We start from the raw sequence: 17,927 nt of genomic DNA, 5'->3' as shown, positions 1-17,927 counted from the left end.
TGGGCTTAAGAACAGGACTTTTTCTTCTTGGGTATTTCCTTAAAGGAGTTTTCCCTGCTGCCTTCATGGAGACACAGTTTCTTCCATCATGAGACCACAGGATCTGTCCTGGGATGGCTTCATCCTCTACCACAGTCACTTTTTAAGCAATTCTGAGCCAGCTGTTGCCTCAAGTTGCCTATCAGTGACATCTCAACTCAGAAAGTGTGGGAACTTTATGTCTGCTCTCACAGAGAGGAAGAGCAGAGGGCATGTGCCTGGCCTCAAGTTCTGCCAGGGGAGGTTTAGACAATCGAAGAATCATCAGATGGTTTGGGTTAAAACTACTTTAAAGGTCATCTAGTTCTCAACCCCCCTGCCATGGGCAGGGATGCCTTCCACTGGACCAGGTTCATTTTTTGGGACCCCATCCAACTTGGCTGCAAACACCTCCAGGGAGGAGGCATCCGCAGTCAAAACATCCAAGTTTCTAAGTAGGTTTTACCTATGAAATAAACACAATTAAGCCTCTGAAATCAATTTCAGCAGGTATTTATCTATGCTTAAACTACTTTAAGCTTAAAAAATTAGTAGTGGAGTACTTTGTGCATCGGGTTGTATGCCAAGCTCAGGAGATTGGGATCTTTAACTGATCATGCACCTTTAGAAACTGTAGCTGAGCAGAAAACTGACTGTTTATAAGTGTTTTCAGGTGAGTATTGGATGTTAGGAACACTTTAATTCCTGTGAGAGTGGTCAGGCTGCTTGTGGAGATGGTGGCGTCAGTGTCCTTGGGGATGTTCAGTATAGACAGGGATGTGGCACTTTGGAACATGATTTAATGGCCACATCAGTCTTAGGTTGATGGTTGGACTCTGTGTTGGAGGTCTTTTCCAACCAAAACAATTCTGTGATTCTATGCTGGAAATGATTTCTCATGACAGTTCCAATCCAGCTGCAAGAAGAAAACGCTGTAATTCTCCCCAGACTGTGTGTCCTTCCACATGCTCACAATCAAACATTCAGAGTAACCTGCTGCAAAACAGCTGCTGATTTCTTCCCCACCTTGCACTGCAACTGTGAAGTCTCCTCAATCCTCTCACTAAGCACTAAAGGACAATATGATTACAGCAAGCAGGAGTATTTATTATTGTTAAGGATGTGTAATGGTCTAATAACAATGTGCTGTGGTGGTGGTTCACATATCATTAGGAGACCTCTCAGGCATCCAATTAGTGGATCATAATGTACACCCTAAAGGACATTACTGTAATTATGAAATGTTAACTTCTAAAGAGGAAAACATGCACAAGGAGGGAGAAAGTACTTCTAGTGTAAGGGGGGGGGGAAGGCTAAAAACCTTCACACAGAAAACTCTTAAATTGGTTCAACAACAGGTTAAAGGGAAACGTTTACAATGTGATAATTTACTTATTCCTCCAGAATTTGAAGAGACTACAACTACTCCATTGTAGGGATTAAAAAGGTTTGCAAAATAATAGTTAGATTTTTCTTATTTTAATCTTTCTGCATAACATCTGCCACCCCAAAAAATGAACTGAGATTCCCCCTGTACTCAGCACTGGTGAGGCCACACCTTGAATACTGGGTTTTGTTGTGGGCTTTTTACTCCAAGAGGGACAGTGATGTGCTGGAGCATGTCCAGAGAAGGCCAAAAAAACTTTGAAGAGTCTGGAGAATAGGCCTGATGAGGAGCAGCTGAGGGAACTGGGGTTGTTTAGTTAGGAGAAGACAGAGGCTGAGGGGAGACCTCATTGCTCTCTGCAAGGAGGTTGGAGCCAGGTGGGGGCTGGTCTCTTCTCCCAAGTAACAGGAGACAAGATGAGATGGAATGGCCTGAGTTTGCATCAGGTGAGGTTTAGGTTGGATATGAGAAGAAAATTCTTTGCTGAAAGGGTTCTCAAACACTGGAATGAGCTGCCCAGGAAGGTGGTTAAGTCCCCATCCCTGGAGGTGTTCAAAAGAGGCAGAGATGTGATTCTGAGGAACATGACCTAGCCAGGCTTGGGAGAGTTGGACTTGATTATCTTAAAGGTTTTTTCCCAACTGAAAATATAGTCAAAATCTGCCTCTCAATGGCAGAACTCTCTGTAGAGTTAAATAGGTATAAATGAGGCCAGGAAGGCTGGGAAAGCACTGCACAGGCAGTAGTTGGGTAATAACTGAAAAAAAGGCCTCATCCAACAGCAGAAAAGAAAAGGTCTGGAGAGTAAAAGAAGAGAGGAAGAGCTTTGGCAAGGGTGGGTAGGAGAAAGAAGTGAGAAGTCAAAAGGAGCTGTGAGGGTGAGCAGATCTGGTGTCTGTGAGGCATACACAGAGCTGGGCATGGAAGGACCACAGAAGGGGGTCAGCCCACCCAGGTGTCACTGTGTGGCTTCTGCTCATGAATGGAAACCATAAAGCAGAAAAAGATGGGAGTAAATGAAATTAATTTCCTTGCCTTCGTTAGCCTTATATGCATTCCTGGGATTTAGATGTGACTGAAGAGAGGACTCCAGCTCAGAAATAACTATTGTTGCAGTAGCTAAAGTGGTATTTACAACAGGCTTGCAAAATTACTTGATTACACAGGCTAGAGCAATCAGTTTTTCTCTTAAATAAGCACATGATTAGGGAAAGAAATTTCTTCATGTTGCCTTCACAATAGCCATCAAATGAGCTGGTTGGGGGGGGGGGAGAAAAAGCAGAAATAACAAGCAAGCCTGGGAGTAGCTGAGTACCCTTATTTTTTTCCATTAAAAAAATGGATCCTGTGTGGGAACAAGAGCTCTTTAGAGGTTGCTTAGAGAGGAGGAAAAATTTAACAGCTGCTTAATGTCCCTGAGCAGTGAGAAACTCTGCGAACTAGAAGGGTCTGAGTTTGGGATGGGAAATAAACCTTGTCTTGGAGTTATTGCTTGTGAAGCAGTAAGATGCTGACCTTCCTAGTGAATGCAGGCCCAGCCTCGGTGTCCTCTCTCACCTTCTCGAGTCAGGGTGCTTTTGAAGTTGTGAGCACAAAACATAAAGGGTGAAAACAAATGTTGCTAGTAGATGGGTTTGCTGTTAGAGAAGTGTCTTGCACCTGGAGTTTTAATTGGGTTTCAGTTGGAGTGGAGCTAGAAGAGCAAAACTGGTGCAGCTCAGCAAGAAAGTTCAGCAGGAGCACCAGTTGTCAGGCTGCTAGAGTCCTCTGTTCTTTTCAGAGGAGTAACATCTGGAATCTTTGAGGAGTTGAGCTACAAAAGTGTTGTCCCCTAAAGTGAGTCCAGCCAACTCGTGTGCCAGGGTCCTTCTCCCACTCTGAGTCAGTTGTACCCCATCTGTTGCTTGCAGACCCTTGGCAATATAAAGTCAAGAACAGGTTCCTTTATATTTAGGTCCAGCAGGATTAGTGATGGGACTTAAAAAGCAGTTCTAAACCCACCATTATAGAGATTAAGGATATCGATGTTATAGAGGAAATGCAATAGAGAGAAAAGGACAGGGCCAGATAAATGTGTTGATGCTGATGATGGTTGATGGCCATGATAAGGGTACTCCAGGGTCTGCTCCAAGGCAGAGTCAGCCAGATTGCTGCAAGGCACCAGGTGCTGCGGTCTGCATTAAAGCAAACAGGTTTGCACACAGACAGTTGCCATTCTTCATTCTGCCAAGCTCTCTCAGACAGCAGTGGAGCAGAAAAGGGCCATAACATCTTATATCACCTTGGACACGTGGAGAGTTTTTTTTCTTGAGGATTTAAGCATCCTAGAGAAGGTGCTTAAATCACAGCAAGGCTTTCCCTGGAGGAGAACCACAGAAAAGCTGGCTGCTGTGAGCAGAGCTGGGTCATGAAGGTTCAATCAGATTCCTCCAGCCAAGCTGGTGCTGCTTCAAAGTGAGCGGTTTGAGGGCTTTTCTGTGTCAGAAAGCTTTTTCCCTGGTCATGGGGAAAGCATGGATGTCAATCTGCAGCAGAGTGTGTGCAGAGCACCAGCAACAGACCACCTGAAGGGGCTCCTCACTGTCCTCCCTTTAACCATAGAATCATAGAATCAACCAGATTGGAAGAGACCTCCAAGATCGTCCAGTCCAACCTAGCACCCAGCCCTAGCCAGTCAACCAGACCGTGGCACTAAGTGCCTCATCCAGTCTTTTCTGCAACACCTCCAGGGACGGTGACTCTGCCACCTCCCTGGGCAGCCCATTCCAATGCCAATCACTCTCTCTGTGAAGAATTTCCTCCTAACGTGCAGCCTATACTTTCCCCAGCACAACTTGAGACTGTGTCCCTTTGTTCTATTGGTGGTTGTCTGAGAGAAGAGACTAACCCCCACCTGGCTACAACCTTCCTTCAGGTAGTTGTAGACAGCAATGAGGTCATCCCTGAGCCTCCTCTTCCTTGGGCTGTCTGTAAAGGTTCCTTAAGATCAGCCCCTTGTTTTGCCCAGGGTGGCACTCAGGGGTGTCTTTTATTTGTGGCTGTGGCACTTTTTGAACCTCAGCTTCCCACCTTTGTTTTCTGTTGATGAATTTGTTTTATCTTTGGGAAAACGTGGAGCCAGTTTAGCGTGGGTGGGGATTACAGAGCTGAGCATGGAAGTCTGTAACTGAAGCTGTATAATCTGGGAGGTAACATGCTGAAGGGCATCCTTGACAGCAGGATTTAGAAAATCTGCCAGCTATTACAAAAGGTAACAACTAAGGAGCTCCTCAAGCGCAGGGCTGAGCGCTGTTGTATATGCAGACAACCTGTCTCTGGCTGTGTTTCATTTTTCCCTCTGGGAGCTCCGTGATTTAAAAAATAACAGAAAAAAAGAAAACTCAAGGCAGATGTAGATGGTGCAGTAATTCTCTTATCTTTTAGGTGACACCTGTACAATGGCAGACTACAGCCGCCTCAAAAGCATCCTCCTGGACCTGCAGGCTCATCGGCAGAGCCCACCAAGCAGCCTGGCCGAGGATAGGATATCCCAGAAGCGCTTCTTAGTTGAAGATCTGTTTAAGCACTTGGATCTAAACAGTGATGGGCATCTCAGCAGCTCTGAACTGGCTCAGGTGGGTTTATTGTTCAATGAAAATGGAATTATGAAGTGGATTGCATTTTTCATCCGAAGTGTGAGTTGAATGCAACGCAGCAGCGCTCTAGTGAGAGCAGTCATTTGTAACTGTCCAGCTGGCAGCAGGTAAAGAAGGAAAAGCTACTGCAGCACCTGAGTTTCTCCATCTCTGGGGAAATGCTGGTGTCTCAGACATTTGAAGCTCCTCTGCAAACAAAACCTGTGGCAGATTTTCAGCCTCATCTACGTTTCTGAAGATAGATACTAATCCTTGCTGATAGCCATCATCTTCTGAAGTATTTCATGGGATCGTAGAATAGTTTTGGTTGGAGAAGCCCTCTAAGATCAGCAAGTCCAACCACCGACCTAACACCACCGTGGCTATTCAACCATGTCCCAAAGTGCCATGTCCACACATTTCTTGAACCCCTCGAGGGATGGTGACTCCCCTGCCTACCTGGGTAGCCTGTTCCAAGGCATGACCACTCTTGCAGTAAAGAACTTTTTCCTAATCTCCAGCCCAAACCTCTCCTGGCACAATTTCAGGCTGTTTGCTCTCATTCTATTACCTGATACTAGGAGAAGAGACCAACCCCTAGCTCACTCTGGCCTCCTTTCAGGGAGTTGTGGAGAGCAAAGCGGTCTCCCTTCAGCCTTCTTTTCTCCAGAGTAAACAACCCCAGTTCCCTCAGTTGCTCTTCACCAGACCTGTTCTCCAGAGCCTTCAACAGCTTTGTTGCCCTTCTCTGGAAGGGCAGCTGGCTGATGGGGGAGAATTAATCTGGACTTTTTTAGATGTATGTAAGTTGGGCAGAAATCTGTTCAGTTCCTCCCTGCCTTCTGGGCTGTGCATTAGCGTGTGGTAACTTGACAGCAAAGTTGGGATATTTTTAAGCGGGTTTATTTTCCCCCAAATTTAAGGCAGATGCTTAGATGTTGATTAGCAGAAGTTAATGGAAAAGGCAAGAGGCTGAAAAAACCTTTCATAATTATGGGCATGCTGTGCTGTGGGATTCACCCCTGGGTGAAGCGAACTGAATATACAGCCCAAGCACTGGAGCTGATTACTCTGTGTCCTGACCTTGCGCCTTCACTTGCAGACCTGAGACAGCAGTCACAGAATCAGAGAATGGTGAGGCTTGTAGGGGATCTCTGGAGGTACATCTATTCTGTTAGTCTCTCTCCTGCTAAAGCAGGATCATCTACAGCAGCTTGCCCAGGATCACAATGTCCAGGTGGGTTTGCAATCTTTCCAGAGAAGGATTACTTCTCTGGGCAGCCTGCTCCAGGACTCCTGCACCCTCCCAGCAAAGAAGTTTCTCCTTAAGTTCAAGTGAAACCTTCTGGGTTATAACTTGTACCCATTGTCTCTTGTCCTGTCACTGGCCACCTCCCCACTCTATGCCCAGCATTTGTAAGGTCCTGTAAGTCTGAGGAACACATTGTGCCAGCTACAGGAGAATCTTTCCCATGAGAAGAATTAGACGCAAACACCAAGAGCCTGTTGGGAGGCAGTACCTGCCTGGGCCCTGTTCCAGTTTCCCAAGCTGGCCCTTTACCCTTTGCTCTGCAGGAGCATCTCCTCTGTGCCTCACACATCTCAGTGAACATGAAGCACGCTGCAGCGCCAGCACATCAGTGCAAGCTGTGAGCAAGCAGGACAGACGCCAGCTCGCTCCTCCCTGTGCTCACTCCTACGTGGGACAGTCTGCTTTGAATTTTAATCCTCAGGCTGTTGACATGATGCACGATCCTCTCTGCACAATGCAAAGTGTCAGAGTAAATTCCCTCAGATCTCAGGGCTATGAATATCAACAATACTTCATCTAAATGCAATGATTTTTTTATAAAGACATGGTAGGTATAAGAAAACACTTTCATCTGAATTCAAAGCTAGCTTCTGCATAGTGACATCTCAGTGTCTGTTCTACTCTCATTTTTTCCTCCTTTTTACATGAAACTTATTCTGTTGGGGTACTAAAACTCAGCTCACATGGAAATAAAGGTTTGGCAGCCTGCAAGCCATTAGCATTAGGAGGAAACAGGGACCTGCATTTTAAAGGAGCAGGACTCAGTGCATTAAGGTCTGATGTGAAGTTACTACAGGCTTCACTTGCAGGCGTGCTTGGAGCCCAGGTCTTTAGAGCAAGGATAGACCTGATCTAGATAGAGCAGGAGGAAGCAGCCTCAGTTTGCACCAGAGAAGGTTTAAATTGGACATGAGGAACAGTTTCTTTCTCAGAAAGGTTGTCAAATCCTGAACAAGCTGCCCAGAGCAGTGAGAAAGTCCCCATCCCTGGATGTGGATGTAGATATGGTGGTGAGGGAGATGGTTTAGTGGTGACATGGGAATGCTGAGTTAACAGCTGGGCTTGATTTTTAAGGTTTCTTCCAACCATAGTGATTCTGTTCTATGACCTACACTAAGTATTAAAGTAATACTGTTCTTTAAATTCTTCCTGGGTTGTCAAGGCCAGTAAACGTGCTTGTACATCTGGAGCTCACTTCATGCAACAGATGAAGTTCAGTCCTCAGCTAGGAGTCCTGTCACCCAAACATCCTCTGCAAAAGCTTGCCACCAGCCTTCCTGAGTTTACAGCACAATCACCTCTTGAAAGATGAAATAATTCCCATTAATACAAATAATCTTTGTAATCCTGGGCTGAGTGACACTGATCTTAAGTCACAAGCAGGCTGAGGACACATGTGCAGGGCAGCTCTGGTGCTTTCACAGTGGCAGGATTCACAATTTACGTGTAGGATGTCAGCTCTTTATTTTTCTTGTTAGCTCCAACAACCAGATGTGCTCTTCTGTGGCCAGTTTATTCACCCAGTTTGCAAGGTACTGATTTTTTTTTAGGTAATGAGCAATTTTTGGTTGTTCATGTTATAGTCTCAACTTTTTCTGCCTTCTTAGGTAGATTGGTGATTGATGTCTGTTGACTGTTAACAGTTTGAAGCTCTCTTGACCTTGAAAATTCCCCCAAAGATGAGAATTTTCATTGCCCATGGGTAGAAAATGTGATGCAGTGGGATCTTGTTCTTTCCAGCTGCTGGATGAGCTGATGCTGTGCATGTTCTTTGTTTTATTTAAGAGTAGTCTCTAGAGCACCATAACCTTGTCTGCAAGGAAGAAACTTGAAGCAGGTAATGTGCATAGCTGCAGGAAAAAAAGAAATTTTTAAGACCTGAAGGAGGTTGGGGTTTGTGACTGCTCTGATAGGGTAGATGTAGACTGTATACTAGGAAGAAATTCTTTACAGTGAGGCTGGTGAGACACTGGAACAGGTTGCCCAGGATGCCCTCTCCCTAGAGGTGTTCAAGGCCAGCTTGGATGAAGCCTTGAGCAATCTGATCTAGTGTGTTCAAGAAAAGCCTGGATGAGGCATTTAGTGCCATGATCTAGATGACTGGGTAGGGCTGGGTGCTAGGTTGGACTGGATATGCTTGGAGGTCTCTGCCAGCCTGGTTGATTCTATGATTCTAGTGGAAGGTATCCTTGCCTGTGGGAGAGGGCCCAGAAGTGAATTGTCTTTAAGGTCCCTTCCAACCCAAAACATGCTATGATTCTGTGATCTTTAGGAGGCTCACTGTAAAGGGATTCACCCCCAAGGAGAAACTGCAAGTAGAGTCCTTCTAGAGAGGACAGTCCTACACTTGGGCAACACTCAGCACTGAGGGATGGTGAGGATCTTTGCCCACTTGTGTATTCTCCACAACAAAACTGCTTTGAGGGAAAGAAGAGGCAGCAAGTGGCCCACACTCCTTTGTCTGGAGCTACTTTGCCTCCTGGCAGATCTTAGTAAATAGTTTCCCTCCAGATCTGGCTGTGTGAAATGTCTTTGTGGTTTTACATCCAGGTCAATTAACAATGGTTGTAACTGGAGTGTTATTTTCATTTGAAACTTTAATGTGTTTTTTTAAAGTCAGATTCCTAAATCTACCAAATGTGTTGCAGCCGAAATGGTTTGTGTTGGGTTTGGGGGTTGTGGTTTTTTTTTCCCCTGACATTAAATCAAAAGGAGTAGTAAAAACTTGTCAGTCTTATGAGAAGGTAATCAATTTTCAATACAATGGTAGACAAAAGGAAATTTCCATCTTTAGAAGATTGATCTTGGAAGTTATGGTTGATCTCACTTTTATTGAACATTTTTGCTTTCTAGGTGAAGGGTCATTTTTTTAGCATTATTACTTTAAATTGCTCCAATATAATGGACCGAGGCTAGAATAGTAAATAAAAGAGTCCCTGGACTACAGCAAAAAGCTTCTTGCCTGGAAGATGCAACATTTCAGCAGTTTCCTTTGTGCTCTACAATAAATTCAGGAAATACAACATTTTCATTATGCTTAGGACTGATTTTTGGCTTTTTACTAACTTGGATGAATGGCTTTTAAAGCTCTCTTCATTTTTAACTTAGAACATGTAGAATGTTTAGAATCTGTAAGGAACAAACTGTTAGGGCTGGAAAAACACATTAGTGACAAAACCACCTTCCACTCACACCCATTCTGGTTCAAAAAGCAAGGTAGGTGATTTTGTTCTTACCCACAGAAGATAAAAGGAAAAGATATTTTCCCTTTTCCCTGTTGAATATTTATTTTTCAATACATTTGACAAGTGAAAATGAATTTCTGTGCTGCTGCTGAAGGAAGAGGCTCCTCACCTTTGCTGGGAAACCCATGAAGCACATCAAGGATATGACTGTCAGTTCTATCTAGCAAACATGAATGGTAGGTGTGATATAGAATCATAGAATCATCAAGGTTGCAAAAGACCTCTGAGGTAATCGAGTCCAACTTTCTACCCAACACCACCATGACCTGAAGCACCACATCTACTAATTTTGTTAACACCTCCAGGATTGGTGACCCACCACCTCCCTGGGTGTCATGCTTCAAAGCCTGACCACTCCTTCAGCAAAGAAATTCTTCCTAGTATCCAACCTAAACTTCCTATTGTGCAGCTTGAAGCCACATATCTCTATGTATATCCCCAAAGGTCACTGAAAGGAAAATAGGTTGGGTGAGCCAGGACCACAGTCTGTGGCTTTACTTTCTAAAATTGCCTGTTCTCTTTGCTACAGCTAATGAAGAAGGAGGACCTGGAAGATGATTTATTGGATTGTACACTAGAAGACCTTCTCCGCTTTGATGATTACAACAGTGACGGCCGCTTAACCCTGCAGGAGCTCTACACAGCCTTCCGTGAGTCCTGATGGTTTTATCTGTCCTGGGTGGATATCTGTGATGGCAATGCTGGCTTCCCAGGTGTGGTCAGCAAAGACAGTCCCTTTTAGTATTTAATGTCATGAAAACAGAATGAAAAGCTTTCTAAAGGTTGCTGTGTTCCAAAGGATGAGAGTGACCTTAGCAGGTTGGTAAAAGTATGTGGGACTTGTTGTGCTCTTGTCTGGTTTGTTCTGCTTCTTGTCGATGGCAATGGAGAGATAGTGGTGAACTGGCCAGGTGTGTACCCCTGAGTGTGTGGTTTCTGATAACGCTGAGGAAAGAGGGTTGTGGCTGCTCTAAATCTGTGATGGTCATGTGAGTTAGCTTGCTGTGGGGATGGTGTTTTCATGAATATTCTTCCTGGGAATGATGTTTCCTGCATTTTGGCTCTCTGTTAGTAGGTGGATTGTGGTGTGCAGTCACGATACACATCTTAGCTCCACAGAATAGTAGAATCATCCAGGCTGGAAGAGACCTCCAAGCTCATCCAGTCCAACCTAGCACCCAGCCCTGTCCAATCAACCAGACCATGGCACTAAGTGCCCCATCCAGGCTTTTTTTGGACACCTCCAGAGACGGCAACTCTGCCGCCTCCCTGGGCAGCCCATTCCAATGCCGATCACTCTCTCTGCCAACAACTTCCTCCTAACATCCAGCCTAGACCTCCCTTGGTACAATTTTGGAGACTGTGTCCCCTTGTTCTGTTGCTGGTTGCCTGAGAGAAGAAACCAACCCCCACCTGGCTACAGCCTCCCTTTAGGTAGTTGTAGGCATCAATAAGCCTCTTTTGTAGGCATCCCTGAGCCTCCTCTTCTGCAGGCTGCACTCCCCCAGCTCCCTCAGCCTCTCCTCATAAGGTTTGTGTTCCAGGCCCATTTGTAAGGATCCCTACATCACTGAGCTGCTTAAAACAGCATGAAGACATAACTGCTTGTGTTATCCCATTTATCATCATAATGTTGTGCCCATGCTTGCACATAAGCATTCTTTGAAGTCTTTCCCAGGAAAAGGCCCACATTGTCTCCTCCACCTGGATAAAAGATGGTTTTACTAATGCCTGTCCCACTGGGATACCAGGAAAGAAAGGAAATAGAGGGGTTTATTCAAAAGCCAGGATGGTGAGCTACAGAGTACTTGTGTGTGGTTAGTACTCTTTACACAAAAGCAGGATTCAACCATTGAGCTGCTGAGTTGCAGGCAAAAGGCTGGTCACAAGCTGGTTGCCTCTTAATGTGGATTCTCACATCTTTGCATAATGCATTTCCTAGACAAATCATTTCAATAGATCCTGATTTAATTTTCTAAACCAGAGTACCCTGCTCTAGTGCCTGCTCGGTGGGACATAAGTGTGCACGTAAGTCACCACCCAGGCCAGCACATTTCTTGTTGATGCTCTTTGGCAAACCATGGTGATAATTCAGAACCTCTGTTTTTGCCAACAATTCTGAGGAATATTTCTGTTTTCTTGACTTCTGGCTTCTCATTAAAAAACTCCAACTTTGGCTAATAGTATTGAAAGTGGTTTAAAATTAGCCCCGGTTGTCACCTTGGACCTTTTTGAACCACATGTGCATTTAATTCAGCACAGCAGACTCAAACCAGCAGATACACAGTAAAACATAAAACCTCATACATTAAGAAGCCCATAAAGTGAATTAACCCAGCTATAAAGCCTTGACACATGGTTAGTTGGGAGCATATTTGGATCAGTAGGTTCTCAAAGTCACAGCAACTCAGAGCTAAGTTCCAAGAGTCATTTGTATGAGGCTTTTGGTTCAGTGAATTTTAAGTAGGCAATGAAAATAAGACAAGTACAAAATATTAGGCACTGAGTAGAGACTAATCGATAAACTGCAACAATACTGTAACACCCAGGGCGTAACAGTGAGTGCCTGTCAGAAGGGTTTTGTGTAGCAAGAGAATTGTTCTCCATCTGAAGCTGAAAATCAGACCTGATTTCTCCATTTTCAATTTCCCCTGAATCTCTGCTTTTATCAAGAGCAGTTAACGGCTCATCAGCGTTTTAGTTCAAAACAAAGTTCATTTCTACAGCTTTCCAAATTTTGAGGCCTCTATAAAAGAACTTTAGGACTTGGTGGAAGTGTATATTTACTGTATTACATGGTATAGGGAAAAATCCCCAAACCCCAGCGTGGTGAGGCTTGGAAATGACTCCTGGGCATCATCTAGCCCAATCCTCCTGCTAGAGAAGGAGCACCCACAGCAGCTTGCCCAGGATCGCAATGTCCAGGTGGCTTTGGAATCTCTCCAGATAAGGAGACTTCACAGCCTCTCTGGGCAGCCTGCTCCAGGCCTCCAGCAATGTCACAGCAAAGAATATTCACCTCCTTTTCTTCATGAGGAACGTCCTTTGTTCCAGTATGTGGCCATTACACTGTTGTCCTACCATTGGGAACCACTGAGAAGAGTCACAGTATCACAGTATCACAGTATCACCAAGGTTGGAAGAGACCTCACAGATCGGCCCCTTCCTCTTCTCCCCACCCTTTAGCTTTTGCTGAGCATTGATCAGATCCCTTCTCAGACTGCTTTTCTTCAGGCTCAGCAGCTCCAGGTCTCTTGTTCCTTTCTCAGCAGAGAGATCTCCAAACTACTTCAAACACTTGTGTTAAGCACACACTTTGGTTTGGAGTCCTTAAGTGCTTCAGAAATGCCTGCCTTGTTACGAGCCAGAATTTGCTTTGCAGTAATGGTTTCATACTTCGGCATCCTGCATGGTTTTCATATTTTTAGCCCATCAGTATGGTCCCTTTGTTGCTTGAAATTCACTCAGGCCACTCATTATTGCATGCTGGCAGCAGGCTGTGGGGATGGCTCATCAGCAAGCTGAGGAACATCATTACCAGAATTCAGTGAGATCAAAAGTCTCCACCTAATTTAGCTTCTCAAATACAGTTACACCTGTTTTGGTACACTGTGCTCTGGTACAGTGTCGCAGTGTTACAATGGTTTGAGGGTGACCTTGATGATTTAAAGAGCTTTACTACTTGTCATTCTTGTGTTGCCTTTCATTTTAAGGAGCCTCATGACCTCCCTGTAACTTACAGACCACCAAATGGTCTCCTTCTATCACTCCATGTGTGTCTCTTGCTTTCTCTTGACCTTTTAATCTCCATCCACATTGATCATCTGTAAATAAAGTGTGACGATTAGAGAAATTACAAAATCATAGAATGGTTTGGGTTGGAAAGGACCTCTAAAGGTCAGCCAGTCCAACCCCCTGCAGTCAGCAGGGACTTTCTCCTTTAGATCAGGCTGCTCAGAGCCTTATTGAGCCTGACCTTGAATACCTCTAGGAATGGTGCCTCAACTACCTCCATCAGCAACCTATTGCAATGTTCCACCACCCTCATGGTGCAGAACCTATCCTTAACATCCTATCCATAGAATCATAGAACCTCCCTGGGCTGCCCATTCCAATGCCAATCACTCTCTCTGGCAACAACTTCCTCCTAACATCCAGCCTAGACCTGCCCTGGTACAACTTGAGACTGTGTCCCCTTGTTCTACTGCTGCTTGGCGTGGGAGAAGAGACCAGCCCCATCTGGCTACAGCCTCCTTTCAGGTAGTTGTAAACAGCAATGAGGTCTGCCCTGCCTCTTCTGCAGGCTGCACTCTGCCAGCTCCCTCAGCCTCTCCTCACAGGCCTGTGTTCCAGGCCCCTCATCAGCTTCATCGCCCTTCTCTGGACATGTTCCAGTACCTCAACATCTCTCTTGAATTGAGGAGCCCAGAACTGGACACAGTACTCAAGGCGTGGCCAGGATACCATTGGCCTCTTGGCCACCTGGGCACACTGCTGGCTCATGTTCAGCTGCTACCTACCAGCACCCCCAGGTCCCTTTCTTCATGGCTGCTCTCACTCACTCTGTCCCCAGCCTGTAGCGCAGCTTGGAGCTGTTGTGGCCAAAGTGTAGAAATCTAAATCTACTCTTGTTTCAAACCATCACTCCTCGTCCTGTGGCTGCAGACCTGTGCAGACAGTCCCTCTGCATCCCTCTCACAGGCCCCCTTCATGCACTGGAAGACTGCTTTTAGGTCTCTTTGGAGCTTTCTCTTCTCCAGGCTGAATCCAGTCTCTTACCTTTACTGAAGTGTGGTTTTGCCCTTACAAGCATCTATAGGTGCTATTTTTAATAATCATTTCTAATCATGCAAATGCATCTCTTGATGCACAGGTTTGGATTATGGACAGAAACAGTGACCTCCCTCCTCCCCTTCTTCTCTCTTCTGATTTTCTGAAAGGTTAGGTTGGTTTTTTTTTGTTTCTGAATCTAACTCATATAACTTTTAGATGCTTGCTTGTGTGTTTGAGAGTGATTAGAAATACTATTAATACAGGATTAAAGTACCACTTTTCAAATCACCTTAATCATATATAAGTGACACATGAGAAGGATGAGATTCTCTCCTGGCAGCTCTGGCAAGAGCAACTTGTAGATGTCTTCTGGTTTCTCACTAATAAATTTTGTTAGATAAGCAGACTCAGGACTCAATGGTCGTCAAAGTCTTTTCCTAGCCAAAATGATTCTATGATAATTAAAACTGTAATTATTAAGAAGATTATCTCAAGATTTTCACAGCCTAAAAGCAGAGTAGTAGCAAGTATATCTCCCTGCTGCCTTTTCTTTGTGTTGTCACAAAGATGCAATAAATGAGTAAGAAATGAGAGGCATAGTTGTCAAAATTGCTAAAGCAGGGCATGGATCTAATTAATCAGCATGGAGATAGCCCAGTGAATTGGCAAGCACATCACCCACCTGAGTCAGACTTTAAATATGCTCAGATGAGTGGGGCTTGGATGTAACTTCTGGAACCATATCTGACTGGAGGTCATTAGAATTAGGCCTGTCAGCTTTGGCATTCCTGTTGTCTTCCCTAACGGGAAAGTAGCAGGTTGGCAGATGTGAAAGAAAGGGAGGGGTGGGGGTGGGGTGGAAATCAGTGTGTAATCCTCTAGATCTGTATCATCATCAGTGTGGACAGGTCAATTTGTAATGCAGACATGTCAAAGAGAGGGAAAACATGCATTCCATCATAATGGCTTCATCTTGTCAACACTGCTTAGCTATTAAGAAGTTATTAACCCTGCGATAAGGTTCCCTTAAATTCTAGCTCACTGCCAATTAGAGCCCTCTCCTAACCAGTGTCATCTTCTCATAGCTTGCCTTCACTTTTCATTACAGTTTTGAAGGCACTTTGCTACCCCACAGCAGCTCTTCCCTGTAGGTTACACTGGGTTTGGAAACCAATTTGACTGAGATTGTGTAAAAGACCTGGGCTATTTCACTAGGTCAGGTTAGAAACTAAACCCCCAAAGAATTCTCCATCTCAATGCCATCATAACCTACTGAGGTGGCCTTGCCTACCCGATGTGCCTTTCAAAGGCTGCTGTGTCACACAGTTTCTAGTGGCTCTGCTCCTCAATGTCATATCTGGACCAAAACCACCCACAAAACCTTGAAAGGAAAATACTGAGTTGTTATTTTTCAGTCCAGTTGTTATTTCCCAAGCATTTGTGCATGTATGTTTTGTGTAGACAGAAGGTTGGTGTTTCTCAGAGACGAGAGATTATGTTGTCATCTCTGGGTGTATTATGATCTAAAAACCACAAATGTATTTCAGAAAGAGCATATTTCATCCAGAATGAATACAAAAGAGGTGCAGGATCAAGTGCTCCTCTCTTGAACTTCCTTTTATAATGCTGTTCCTAGAAGCCCAACATGGTGGGGTTAGAAGAAACCTCTTGAGATCATCCAGCCCAAACCCCCCAGCTATAGCAGAGTCACCCACAGCAGCTCGACAAGGATCACAGTGTCTGGGTGAATTTGGAATCCACAGCCTCTCTGAGCAGCCTGTAAATACTGTTAGAGTCTTTAAAAATAATTTACTATCTGAACTAATCCTATTTTAGTTCAGATCTTCTATTTTTCCCTTAATATTTATCACAAGTGAGATAGATGCACTTGCAGTGGGAGATCAGAGAAATGCCAGACAGCGACCAGGGAGGACAGATGCTACCAGCCCATGCTGTCTTGAGGCTTTCCTAGCTGCAGCTAGAGACTGGGAATGAGTTTGAATGAACTGGGTGAAAAAGTGAATCAGAGAGCCTGATCTGGGCATGAATGTGGGATAAATCACTGCCAGCACAGACAGGCAGCATTGAAAGGCACTGGTCTGGTTCCAGATTGACTGCAGTTGACCCCAAAATCCCCAGTAGCTATATCGCCCACCAGAAAATGCAACCTCATGATACAGAGGAGGAGGTCATCCACTCCTGACCCCTCCATGCAGCCTCTGAAGGCTTACTGGAAGTGTGTAGTCTAAACCAGGTTTATTTTTGAGGTGTGCATGTCTTTGTTTCACTGGAAACTTCTTTAGGGCAGAACTTTGTCCCAAAAGCACAATTTATGCTTTCCACGGAAAAACATCTTGAGGAAGATGGAATGAGACCTAAAAAGGGGCTCGTTGGATCAAGTGGGAGAGGGACCTGTTGGGCAGGGAAATCTTCAGGAGTAGATAACTCATCTTAAGGGAAGGGTTAAATAAATTGTGTGAGAGGTAAATGAATATCTGTGTTTGGAAAGATATGCCCATACTACATGTGCTTCTCAGAAACTCCTGAGCCAGCTGTTCCAGCAGACATTGCACCTGTAAATTCCATGTTCAGACGAGGTGTTTACTCACATCCTCACAAAGCTCTTTGTTCTCCTTGATGGCATGGCACGTAGGATTGGGTATTTGTTACTGCTGCCTTCCAGCTAGATTGGTCAAGCCCAGTTAATTATATTGGACAACTACATTGTGAGATAAAATGCTTTTGCTTGAGGTGTTCTCTTAAGCACTGTTGTAGCAACAGTTATCTGCAGGATCAAATCATAGCCCTAAAATATTGACAATTTGTGCAGCGTGTTCTGCATCTTCAGCTCTAACCTCCCTGGGGTGTGATTTTTATTTCATGTTGCTGCAGATATTGGTACAAACTTGGAAATAATTCATTAGCTTACCAACATTGATTTGCCCCTCCTGCGAGCAATGCGATATCTAAACTTCAAACACCTCTTAGCAAGCAGGGAAGCACCAGCCTCTGCTTTTGGTTCCAGGCAGTGTTAGAGGTGATGTGCGCTGCTGGGGAAAGAAATGAGGTTTCCTTCAGCTGGCTGTAGCAACCCATTCCTGCTTGCCTTCACGAGTGATGTGCAGCCCTGTTACTGAGGATGAAATCAAGGTATCGGGCAGTTGCTGGAATGATTAATTCAATGGTGTGATCTTAGAGCAAAAAGTAAACTAAAAGTTAGAAGTCAAGGGGAAAAAAATCAGAAATTTAAAACTCTTCAACTTGATTTCTGGAGTAGATACAGGCTGGCTGAGCAGGGGTGACAGGAAAAGCATCCAGGTCACTGCAGCAGCATTTAGTAACCAGCTCTTCCACACTAGCCATGGGCCTGAACTGGGTTTTCAGGCTTTATTCAGACCAAGCCAGCAGTGATGTGTTGTAGGCAGACAGAGCAACTTGGCACACTGGAGATGTAGAAACCAGCACTCAGGAGCTCTCCCTGTGTGGGCTGAATTCCATGAGACAACACAGGGCTGAGCTCCAAGCGTGTGCTCTAAATTGGAGGTGCCGTTGATCAGCTCTTCGGATCTCCCTGCTCA

The 17,927-nt window shown here is 44.8% G+C and overlaps 1 protein-coding gene across 10 annotated transcripts in view; it reads left to right on the top strand.

Moving 5' to 3' along the window:
* LOC135185125 (follistatin-related protein 4-like) overlaps positions 1-17,927 on the top strand; it is a 291,550-nt gene that overhangs the window by 142,763 nt on the left and 130,860 nt on the right. For all 10 annotated transcript variants that reach the window (XM_064161549.1, XM_064161548.1, XM_064161547.1 and 7 more), the window contains 2 exons: positions 4,829-5,019; positions 10,106-10,226. In XM_064161549.1, the coding sequence (XP_064017619.1) occupies positions 4,829-5,019; positions 10,106-10,226 (312 nt within the window). The remainder of the gene's footprint in view (positions 1-4,828; positions 5,020-10,105; positions 10,227-17,927) is intronic.

The sequence above is a fragment of the Pogoniulus pusillus genome, chromosome 22 (assembly GCF_015220805.1).
Source record: "Pogoniulus pusillus isolate bPogPus1 chromosome 22, bPogPus1.pri, whole genome shotgun sequence".
Taxonomy (NCBI): Eukaryota; Metazoa; Chordata; class Aves; order Piciformes; family Lybiidae; genus Pogoniulus; species Pogoniulus pusillus.
The sequence above is the reverse complement of the archived record's forward strand: the minus strand, read 5'-3'. Positions and strand labels throughout refer to the sequence as shown.